Source organism: Cicer arietinum, chromosome 4 (genome assembly GCF_000331145.2).
Source record: "Cicer arietinum cultivar CDC Frontier isolate Library 1 chromosome 4, Cicar.CDCFrontier_v2.0, whole genome shotgun sequence".
NCBI classification, from domain to species: Eukaryota; Viridiplantae; Streptophyta; class Magnoliopsida; order Fabales; family Fabaceae; genus Cicer; species Cicer arietinum.
Window position 1 is genome coordinate 13203486 of NC_021163.2, and position 12832 is coordinate 13216317.

The window sequence follows — 12832 nt, forward strand, 5'->3', positions numbered from 1 at the left end:
AAAATAAAACAATTTTTTTAAAAAAATAAAACAAAATATAAAAATATATAACAGTTATATATATATAAAAAAAATACATTGCTAAAAAGTCCAAATCCACTGCAATTTATTCCCAATTTCCAATAAAAATAAGGAGGAGTTGAATTTTACCTACTCCACAGCCAACTAGTTTCAAAAGATTGCATCCACACCTGTGCTTTGGTAACTTTGAAACTTGAGTTCTCATCTCATGGACGTTAGGTATTTGTATGAGTTATCATAACTATAGATAAATTTATGAACTCGATCACCCAAACTAATTTAATATGTATTCGACTCAGCTCATTCAAATTCGAGTGTAATTCAAAGTAATTCATTTATATTCAATTATATTCAGTTTGGTGGATGATTTGATATTTTGAACCCCGGAGTTCAATTCATTGACACGACATATACATTTTTATTTTTATTATTATTGATGTCTAGTTATGACTTATGATTTAGTGATTGAATTTTATTTGAGGATTTATTGTAAATTTAATTAGTTTAATTTTGTGGATGTATTTTAAGTTGAATGATATATTTTGACAAAATTTTATAATTTTTGAGATTTTTAAGTAATTAAATTTAATTACATTTTTTTGAATAAAATAATATAAAAATGCATTATGACTTTAGAACTCAATCTACTCTTAATCGTATTAATTTTGTTTGAGTTTGATGTAAAACTGCGGGTTGAGAACTCAACTCAACCCAACTCATGAATACTCCTACGTATTTTCGTTCTGACTCTACAGTTCATATGTATAAAATAATAAATTTAAAACTTATATTTATTATAATTAATATAATAAAATAATTATTATTATACAATAATAAAGAAAAATATAAAAAATCTTAATTTTTAGAAAGTAATTAAAATTTATATTATTTAAAATATTAAATAAATTTCATCATAACATATATACCAATTTAAAAATTATAATAATTTCACTTGCAAGTTCGGGTGTGGAGCGAATATCAGTCCATCAAACTCGCTTCCATGTTCCATCATTGATTTTTAATTTCGAGAATAAAAACATTCATACCTACATTAGTACCTACCAGATGAAAGAGGATTTTCCTCGTAAAAAAACATGACAAATTCACGTGAACACCAATAAATATGAGTTGTGTTATGAGTTGTGTTGTCATTTCTATTCAAGACCCATAAACTCAAATGATTGAGTTTTTCCTTATAATTGAGTTTCTCCTATGGCAATTATTATACTATAATTAATTTTAACCTATTTATTTTGTCTAACAATTTTTTTTTCCTAATGTACAATATTATTAATATTTTGATAAACTTTTTTATCACTCTACTCTATAACTTTCTCACTCAATCACCAAACCAACCTCAGATTCCTTTTTGACTGACTGATTTATTTGTAATGTATTTAGGTTAGTTAGTGAATTAGTACGTTTAGTTAGTACTTATCTCCACCATACAATTTGTATTATATAGCATATTTTATGTTCTTTTGTTTTTTAAAACTAAAAGGCAAGCCTCAAGAAACAAAGAAAAAGTTATACATCTCCAAGAAACACTTCTCAATCTACCAATAAGACAAATATAAAAAGATGATTGCTATTTGTCACAACATCCTCCTTCATAAGCGCATCAAGAAGTGTGCAATACAAACAATAGGACCTATATAACCATTCACACACTTCTCAATATTGAAAAATCAAATCATCAATAGTTCAATACTAAATTATTACATTGTCGTGTTGCTTTTGTGAATTTCTTATTCGTGACAAGTATCATTATCCATATAAAAAATGATACTATTTACATAAAGATAAACCAAACGTAGCAAAAGATTTTGAACTTAATCTACTTTCCTATTTCATACTATAGAAAGAAAATTCACAAATACATTCAATATTACTTCATGTGTTCTATATATACTTGTTTTACTCTCTTTCTATTGATATTGAGCTTATTCAGAATATCCCACAATTAAATTTACTAATACTAATTGAATTGCCCAATAAACCATTGAAGTGAATGGCATCTCAAGTAGATATCAACGGGGTGCCCAACACTTATATGGAATCTATTATTAAGTGTGTATTACTAAATTTTAATACACGAGTTGTAGAACCGAAAGTCATCAAAGAAAGTGATAATCCAAAATATAATGTGCCGTAGAAAAATATGTGATTGATGAGTAGTATAGAGATTTTGAAAAGATTATTATTCGTTAGATGTTCGTCCACCCCTAATAAAATAAACTTGTTATCTGAAATTAGTTTTTAATGTTATATTTCCAAAAACATATTATCATAAGTGTGTTTTCCATAATGTATTTTTAATTTTATGACCAAACTAAGGGTTGGATGAACAATCATTTTATTATGATATTTTGGATTTAAAAGGAGGGAAGACATTAATCATATATGTATCATAAATCAACGAAATAATTTTCTAGCCCATTCTATCCTTCTACAGATTCTGGACCAACAGACTGGCCCATTATCGTTTTCTCAAATAATAATTTTAACATAAATAAATAAAGTTGACCAAAAAAATATTATAAATAATAGATTTAAAGGCACTTTTGATTTTCTATTTTGATCAAATGAATTTTTAGTCTTCTTTTTTTTTTAATAGATTTTTTGGTCTCCTTGTTAATTAATTATTGGATTTTTTTAGTCCTTGTCGTTTTTGTGATGTGTCACTCTCATTAATAACATGACATTTAGATGAGTTCGATTAAAAAAAAATCACCTTATTATTATTATTATAATTAATTTTATTTATATATTAATACATATGAAATTTAAATTTTTAAATAAAATGTTTAAAATCTATTTATTTTTTTAATAATTTTGTAAGACATCAACTTACTATGTGGCTATGTCTAAACTATTATCAATGTGGCTTACTATTATTGTAATTATTAAAATTAGATAAATGCAACAATTCCTTATAAAATCACAATGATAATTAGTGATAGTATTATCTATTGAAAATTTAAATGGTAAATGTTTAATAAACTTTAGTATTTTTATGGTCTTTATGATCAATTTTTTATTTAGTAAAATAATTATAATATTAAGAATAATTAGTTTTATGCTATTAATGATTTAGGATAAGATATAATTAATTTGTATGAGTAGAAGTTTGAGTGAGTAATAACTAATAAAATATTGTTTAGGGTTTAATAGGGAGTGCAATTCACTTATGAGGCGTACAATTCACTTAGGCAGGATGTGCGTATCAATCTTCTAATAAATAAATTACAAGGAAATAGAATATAGAAATACAAATTAATAATAAAAATAAAAACATGAATAAAAGAATATAAATAGTGATTATGTGGGAGAATATTGTTAAAAGAGAAGAAAGGAGAGGAAAGAGAAAGAGTTAAGATGAAGAGAGTAGAGGAGAGGTGAGATGAGAAGAAAATAAATAAGACGAAAAATAAACAAAAGAGAATGGTGAGAGAGAGTGAGAGGGATGGGAAGGACACATAAGCCATTGGTGGGTAAGGAAAATGAATATGGAAGAGAAAAGGCTATGACTCCAACAAGAAAAAGAGGAAAAATTCAAGAAAAAAATTATGACACAACTAATCTCCTTGTAATTTCTCGATGGTAATATAGAAATTCTTTTAAAATATCTATTAGTCATGTATAAGATTTTAAATTAATTTAAATGTTTGAATAATGAGTTTATTTCTCTCCCTTCTCTTGCATGTTTGGATAAATTTTTTATTTTGTGACATGAAAAGAAGTTAATGGATTCTAATTTTGGAAAAAATATAATGCATGACTATCTTTTATTTGATTTGACTCTTGCACATAAGTTTTGAGTATATTAGTTTTGTTCAAATTTAATTAGACGTATAAAGTGAAATTGAAATTTTGATATGAATGAGTTTTGTATATGATGATAAGTGATTATTTTGGATAAAAGAGATAAGAGGAAAGTTTAATCCTTCAATCCCGAATTGACACTTTGTGGGTATTTCATTTATAACTTTCTCCACCAATATTGCATCGCAATATGATTCTCAAACCATTAGAAAGTAAACAAATTATCTTCAAAATAAGCACTTAGATCATTAAATTTCACTTATTATAGTAGAAGAAAATAGACCGAAGTAAATAGATATTTATCTTTAAAAAATAAAATTATATTTATAAACTAGACATCCTAAATTTTTCGATGATTGTTCATTTACTTAAATCGAACATCGTTTAATATTTTAATTAAATTATTAAAGTTGATGCATATGTATTGAAAACGTGAATTTAAGATTATTTTAGGTAAAATATCTTCTATCATTTTATTTGGTATTTCTTTTCATATTATATGGCTACTATAGTGTGTGTATTTCTTTTCATATTATATGTACTACAGTGTGTGTGAGGATAAGTGGACACTAATTTCGAATTTAATTATGTTCAACTTTATCAAATTATGGTACTCAAGTAGAGGGCATTGTATGAAATCAATTTAGTCTTTACGACTTACTTGTTAAGTAGAATTTAAATTATTAGATTACTCATGTTTAGTGACTTAAATTGTTTTAAATGATTGACGTTAGAGGTATTTGAGTATAACCGACAAATAAAGAGTATTTTACTAAATTTCAATATAGTTTATCGAGATGATTTTCCATGCTTAGTACACCAGTATGATCGAGAAAAATCTATAATTATTTTATTAAATTTATGTTACTGAATTTTATGTCTACTATGTTAGGAGTGATGTTTTTCAAATAACAATCAAATATTGAAGGTCTTAAGAGTATTTGAATTGCTCATAGTCATGAGTCAAAGTTGGATTAAATTTTAAGTTTGTATTAAAGTTTATTGTTTAATTAAATCTCATATGAAAGTTATTTAAAAGTTGTAAATATTTTAATATTTTAAGTTATTTCAATAGTTTAGAAATAGTTCTTATTTATTGAATTCACTTAGTTTAGAGAAAAATTGAAAATTTGTGCTTCATCAGCATTATTTACTAAATTTTTCTCAAGATTCATAATAAAATTTTAAGTGTTACAAATTTAAAATTTTAAAATTTTATTTATTTATTTTTTTAATATTTAAATTAATCATATTTTTAATATTTATTTTATTTACATATGGAAATAATAAATATAAATTTATTTTATTTATAAATTAAAATTTTTATTTTTTGTCCAACAATAATTTAAAATATTAAAATATTTATAAAAAATTATTTATTATCTATTTAATATTTAATATTTAAAAATAAATAAAATAAATAATTAATTTAATTAAAACCATAATGATAAGAAAAAAATTATATCCAACTCATAAATATTATCTAAGTGTCATGTGATTAATGAGAGTAACTCAACATAAAAAATGTTGAAGACTAAAAAAATTCCAAGAATTAGATAATAAAAACCAAAAAAATTAATTTTATAAATAAAAAAACTAAAAATTCATTCTAGAAAAAATTGAGATGCCAAAAAATATATTTAATCTAAACTCTAAACTCTAAATCCTAAATCCTATATTTAACTTATATCTTTGAAGTATATGTAAATATTTGAGCTCAAAACTATTATATTTAAATATTTATATAACTTCAAATTTGTTAGTTTGACTCGATATATTTTAAGAGCATGCCACTGCGGAGTAAATCTAGATTCATGTCTCATAGTCATCATTGATATATTTTCTAGTGGAATCACAGTTTTTTTATGGAGGGATATCTATTTTTTTTATTAATTAAAGTGGCTCTAATATCTATCTTACAAAATAAAAATTAAAAAAATAAAGATAACTTAAATTTCGTACTTTAAAATTATATTAGCTAGCTGAAATCAACCAGAGATAGAGAAATGATGTACCATTATCAAGTACAATAAGACCGAAGGAAAGTCCAGTTCTATCGACTGAAACTAAATCAAAATAAACACTATTAATTAGGACCTTTGTTCGCAAGCAGATCAGACACAACAAATAGCTTCTCAAAAAGCATGAGTGATATAAGTCTTCTACACACACACAAAAAAAAAAAACAAATATTAGTAGGCTTCTAGATTAAGAACAAAAAAAAAAGTCTTCTAGATATATAGTAAAAACCAAGAATTTAATAATGTTTTCAAGTTTTAAATTTCATTTATTACGGTTTATTTCGTTCAAATTTACCGTTTAAATGATAAGCTTTTTTTTTCTTCTTAAAATCTCTAATAAAATAATCTCTAAATAGATTATTGGTATTGTGATCCTCTCTAACACTAAAAAATTGCTTCCCTTCACATCACTCCAAACATCAGTAACTAGTGTAGTTCACATATATACAAAGTAGAAAAATGATTATTTAAATAAAATATTTTAATGTGGAAGTATAAGATAAGAAAATAATATGTGATCATATATAAAAATGTCTTCCTCATTTCAGAAATTAACTTCTTTAAATGCTCTAAAGAACGAGGTTTGGACAATTCTCTCTAATTTTAAAGTTGTTATACAATTTGATTGTCAATAAATTATTATTGAATTTGATTCAAAAATGATTGTTGACTTAATTTATCACGGTTATACTTTAATTCAATTTCCAAATATTCAAATAAAAATAACAACTAAAATTTATATAACTGACAAAAATTTGAGTAGTTGGTACAGTAGGATCAAAAATTCCATGTTTAATATAGCTCTATCTTACTATCTCAAATAGGTTCAAATAATCGAGTTATTCAGCCGTGTTGAGGTAGTTATGCTTGGAAATTGAAAAACATTGAAGTCAAGAGAGAAAAAATATAGCAAACTTAAGATGAATACCAAATCTGTACTTCCTATAATATATTATCGTATGTATCATGGTTTCAACAAATCACAACAATAAAAAAAACTCATCTCTTTTCACACGGTCACTATGAATCTGTATCTAAACCGGTGAATTCATGAAATGAAGGAAGAATAAACAAGAGAATATTTGATTTTTGTTTTACCATAATGCTTTAACAATGTTGAAATATAAGAGAAGAATAAATAAGGGAAGAAGATAGTGAATAATAAATTTTGTTCTTTCCGTCATTTTGATATTTGTTTATTCGACTAGAGATGTGATAACAAAACACTGACACATCATATATTACATAATTGTTTATGTCACATAATTAATAGTCAATTTAATATTAAAGATTAAATTGAAATACGTTTGAATGAGTCGTAGATTAATGTGAATTTTTGATTTTATCCCAATTATCCGTCAACATGGGTCATTATGGCCACATCAATCACAATAAAAAATCAAAATGGCTAAATAATTGATTATATATCATTACATTCTATATTAATTTTTTATATTTTAAAATGTTGACATCTAATACAAATAATTACATTCTATATTAATTTTTTATATTTTAAAATGTTCACATCTAATACAAATAGTTAACATAATCAAATTGATATTGATATATATTACAATATAATTATCAATTAATTAAATGATTAAATCTATATAATAACCTTCTATATTTAAATATTTGAAATTTCAACATTGATTAAAAATACTTAGCATTCTTAATATTTTTTTTTATTGATATCTGTTAAAATTTAATTACTAATTCATTAAATATATATTTTTTCATAAATCGAATTTATTGACTATTGAAGGCATATATTATTAAATTCTAAATTTATTCAGATTTCAAAATATTGGCATTTTATTGAAATATTTAACATAGTCAATTTGTATGTTTATTTATATTATGTTTTGTATTTTATTTATTACAAATTATCAATAAGAGAATTTTGTTTAGTAAAAAATAACGATTGTTTGTGTTAATAGTAAATGATAGGTAGAACATTTAGATTATATCATTAATTATACTTTGATTTAAATTTTATGATATTAAGATTTGTTTGTTTTTTCCTTTGCTGAATAAAAAACGAGTAAATAATTTTTTAATTTAATTTGTTCTCAATTAGTTAAGCATGATCGAATTTGTTAAAGCAGATAGTATAGATAGTATAGAGTACTTTCAATGAATGGAAAAACTCTTATTTGAATCATGAGAAGCTAAGGCTCTTAAATAGCCATTACAAGAAAACAAAAGGATCACGTCTACGACTACCTAAAGAACGTGGATCCTTGCTTAAAATATTGCTAAAGAATAGGTCTACCAAAACAGAACAAAAACTAACAGCACTGTCCTATTAATTAGGATACTTATTAATGAAATAAAGACTAAAACAATAAAGACTGCTGACATCATCATCAACAGTCTAACAGAATTTGAAACAAAAATAGTATTCGATGTGGTAAATAATGTACATATAGAGTTTTAAATGTGAAATTCATTTACCATTTATGGTATAGATTTTTGTGGGTGTATTTGAGGATTAAAAATAAACAAACAATACTCAAAATAACTTCAACAAAATTATTGAACCAAAATTAATTATCAAAATAAATAATAAAACAAAAAGAAACTAAAAAAAAAAAAATCAACAAATAAAATATTCCCAAACCTACTAGAAGATTTTATTTGTAAAAGAAACCAATTCAAAGTCAAACAAGAATATTAAAAAAAAAAACTATTTAAAATAACAAAAACAACAATTTTGAACTCAACCTTAATATCTTTTATTAAAATGAGGGAAGATGAAAAAATATTTTTATTTGAATCATGGATAGGACAAAATCGTTTTACAGAATTAAATATTTCAATGTTTTTAGTTAAATCAATGATGTATAAATATCATCATTCAAAAATGTTCACTTCTTTTTTTCATAAACTTTTGCATCATATCTTCTCTAAATGGCATATATTTTACTAATTATTAAAAAAAATATTAATAAATTAACATTCACATCGTTGTTCAACTCTATTACCACTAAGGTTCCTTTTTTTAGAATAAACTTTTTCAACTCTATTCACACTATTTTTTATTTTTTATTTTAATATAAAAAATAAATAAATAAATAAACTTTTTCAACACCAACTGCTTTCGACATCCCCATATGAAACTTATAAAAAGAAAAAATCAGGATAAATAAAAAGATTATAATTCTCAACTAAAGAATGAATGTCTACCAACAATATACGCTATTCGATTAAATAATTAGTAACATATTCTGGTAAATTTTGTATGTTAGAAGAGACTATTAATTTCATCCTTCTTGTAAGTTACCAATAACTCCTATTTTAATTTGCTCTGACATACATTCAAGAATATTGCATTAGCAAAACATGTTCAGCGCAATAAAAACATAAGTCGCTATTTGAGTAGTTTAAAAAAGCATCAATTTTTTATAACTGATATTTTTTTTATAAAAATGATTTTTATTAAAGAAGACAACCAGAAAACAATTTCTACTTTTCTTTTAAATTTCAAATAAAATAATCTTGAAATAGACTATTAGCATTGTAATCTACTACAAACAATGGTTATAGGACGCCAAGTACTTGAAGAAAGATGATTTGCAATTAAACTGTGGTTGCAAATTTTCAATGAATATTGGACAAATATTTTTTGTTTGTAGGAAAAATCCTTCTATTTTTGGTCAATGTTTAAGATGCAAGAAGCCACTAGAAGGAAACAATTTTATAAAATTCAAAAAATACGGTCGATATTTCTTAATCTTCCTTCACATCCTATTACCCTACATTCTTAGCAAAAACAATTTTTTAATAAACATTTCAGTTTATGGTAAAAAAATGTAGAAAAAAGAATTGTTCACCATGAACATGATGTACAATTATTAAAAATGTTTACTGCTTTTTAGATAAAATATTCTGTGAAGCACTTGATTAAAGATAAAATGCACGAAGTAGACAATGATGGCTCACAATGTGCAATAATAGTTCCAAAGATCCAATCCTGGAGCCAAAGCCCATAATTTTTTATTGTATTAATAATCACATTAATTAAAATCTAGACGTTTGACCACCTTTGTTATAAGATCCCAAACCCATACTTACAAACAACACAAATAAGATAAGGGTATGTTTGTCTTAACATTATATACTTTCCTTCTAATATGATACTTTCCCATTCTTTTTGACTGTTCCCTAGTCCAAGATACTAATTTTCTTTCCAGAACAGTGAAAAGAACAAAACAACTATGGTTCACATTGGATGCACTAATTTTCTTTCACATTCAAAAAATATACATCTAAATACTCCCAATGCATGTTTCCCAAGATAAAGTGACCCCAACTAGCATAACTTTTGCCTTTAGTTTTTAGCTTACACCCCCTTTTTTCAATGATCATAACCCCACCCTGTATCAAAAAGATCTATAATGCTATTAGCACCTCCCATTGCCAAAATTTCTTCCCCCCTCACAAGCTCAAAATCTATTTCTATTGTTCTTCTCAGCAGCAATGGAAAGAAGCCTTGATACACCTTGAGTCCAAACATCATATTCTCTTTGATTCATACACTCGAATTCAACAACACCGCGCATTAATGTTTTCAACCCGAAGTAGCGGCGATTTTCACCACCTTCTAGCAAATGTCGTCCCGGCCAAGCTGGCATATCTTTGATCAGTTCAATCACCACATCTATAAATTCAAAACAAAACAAAAAGGATGGAATTAAAGAACAACCTTTTTGACCTTTTACTAATCCCTAAACGAAACAAGACCCACCTCCAAATCTGGTGTCAAATAATTATAGAGATAGAGCAAGACAAAAGTGTTATTAAAAACTCACTCTTTTTCTTTTTGGTGATGGTCCCAGCAACATGTCTACTCTTCATTTTCAGAGTAACCTTCACAAAAAGAATTTTCGAAGATTGTAATAAGATAGTGCTAAAGTAAGTTGATACATTCACCTCATCATCATAATACTAAAGGCGCCCTCCACTTCTTAACTTTTTCATGATCAGATTTACAATTAAAACTAATCAATGCTCAAATAATTAAGTGACTCTTGATTATCCTATACAATCAAAAGTATCAGTATAATATTATGGAATAAAGATAAAAGGAATTAAAGAACACACCTGATTCATCCTGTTTATATATACAGATACAACTTTCAAATGAAGATCACCTGCAATCAACTCTCACAGATCATGTCACTTTACAAACCTTAAACATCACAAGACTAGAAAATAAAAAGGAAATTATTCTTGTCCACCTAAAACTATGCATTAAAACATTCAAAATCACACAATATAAAAACACATGAAGGGTAAAAACCAAGAAATATACCTTTACGCGTGCGCTTGAGAAGCTCGCAACCTCTGGCTAGTAATTCTCTACTACAGATACCCAAGAAATTCTCTTCTGGTGCAAGCTCACCGCTGAAGCTACTATTGCAACTTCCATTGTTACCACTAGAAGAAACCCCCAAATTTCTCTCCACAGGAATCACTGCAGCAATATTCCAAACTTCCTTCAAAGCCCTCGCTTTCAATGTAGCAGCACCGCGTAAAGCTACAACACCACACACAAACAAAAAACACCCAACTCCAAAAAATCAACATTCATTTTATTTCCAACAAAAACTCAACCAATTCACAAAAAGTGTGTGCAGTTACAATGCAGAGAGAACCAAAATTGATTATGGAGTCATAAAATTGATTTTAACATGTTTAGATGATGTCGATTAAAATTGATTTTGTCTCTGTTATTTTTCCAGCTTTTGACTTGAATTCAATCCACACATAAACCACTTTAAACATAAAACCAATTCACCAAAAAAAATCAATATTTGTCGCTTCAAAATCAAATACCAAAAAATGTTCCTAAAAATTTATTCACCACAAATCACAATCACATATATTACCTGTTGCAGCCGCAGCAGTTAAAGTCGTGATATCACCGGCAGATCTAACATTCACAGCGGAGCTAACCACTGCAGCAAGGTGTTCCCTCTCCGCCCCTAAAGCCTCAGCCGCTTCAACACACTGCGCTGCCACCAACGTTGCCGCAGATGCCACAGCCGAATCAGTCTTTGCCACCTGCTCGTCTTTGCCAGAACCAGACGACGCAGCCGTGGCAGCCGCAATTGCAGCAACCGCGGCAGCAACTGCAGCCACCGAAATCGCGGCATGAAGCTCCGCATTATGTGCCCTTGCTTCTTCTTTCTTCTTCTCCTTCCTGTCCTTAAGCCATCTCCCAACCGTCTTCCCGCCACCGCCAGGAGGTTTAAAATAACCGTTTAAATTAGCGCTCGTGGCGTTGTTGGAACGGCCATACTGCATAGAAAAACGCATAGCAGCCATTTTGATGTTAAAAAAATCTAACACGAAATACGTAACAACACATTATCCATTTGTTGTTTGTACCATTACCACCACCAATTCTTGGTCATAACCAAATAAAACATTACTACCATTAACACCTATGTAACTAATTGAAAAACAAGAAAAAACATTGTGATGCCTTTGCAAAGGCCTTCATCAACATAATAACCTTGAGCCATTAATCAAGAGAGAGACGAATTTTACGATTTGCGGTTGGGTTGCGGGAACCAGGTTACTTAACCAATGTACATAATTAATAAAATAATTCAATCAAATAACGGTTGTCTAAAAATAGAGGGTGTGTAAATCAAAATTAGTACTAGAATTTGCAATATTTAATTTCACGCGGTTTGAGATAAATCAACCAGAAAATATAAAATTAATTTATTTGTGAAAAAGTAGTAGTGTATAGTATTTAGCATTGAAGGTATGAAATGAAGTAAAGAGTGTTAAATTTATGCGGGAAATAGTGAAGAATTAATTGATAATTAAAGAAAGGGCGTTGAACCTTGATATCGTCGATTTCAGAAGGAGAAACAGGAGAAGTATCGGTTAAAGGACCACTACTATGAGAGAGTCTCCCTGAAGTTCGTGGAGATGCTTCTTCCTGC

The 12832-nt window shown here is 26.8% G+C and overlaps 1 protein-coding gene across 2 annotated transcripts in view; it reads right to left on the reverse strand.

Moving 5' to 3' along the window:
- Positions 1 to 9827: 9827 nt before the first annotated feature.
- LOC101505664 (VAN3-binding protein) overlaps positions 9828 to 12832 on the reverse strand; it is a 3567-nt gene continuing 562 nt past the window's right edge. The window contains exons 2-7 of one of the 2 annotated variants that reach the window (XM_004496630.4): positions 12730 to 12828; positions 11762 to 12173; positions 11185 to 11409; positions 10974 to 11023; positions 10682 to 10739; positions 9828 to 10530 (exon numbers count right to left, since the gene is read on the reverse strand). In XM_004496630.4, the coding sequence (XP_004496687.1) occupies positions 10316 to 10530; positions 10682 to 10739; positions 10974 to 11023; positions 11185 to 11409; positions 11762 to 12173; positions 12730 to 12828 (1059 nt within the window). In that variant the 3' untranslated portion in view covers positions 9828 to 10315. Of the gene's footprint in view, positions 10531 to 10681; positions 10740 to 10973; positions 11024 to 11184; positions 11410 to 11761; positions 12174 to 12729; position 12832 lie in introns of both variants that reach the window. The other variant, XM_004496629.4, reaches the window with a different exon arrangement.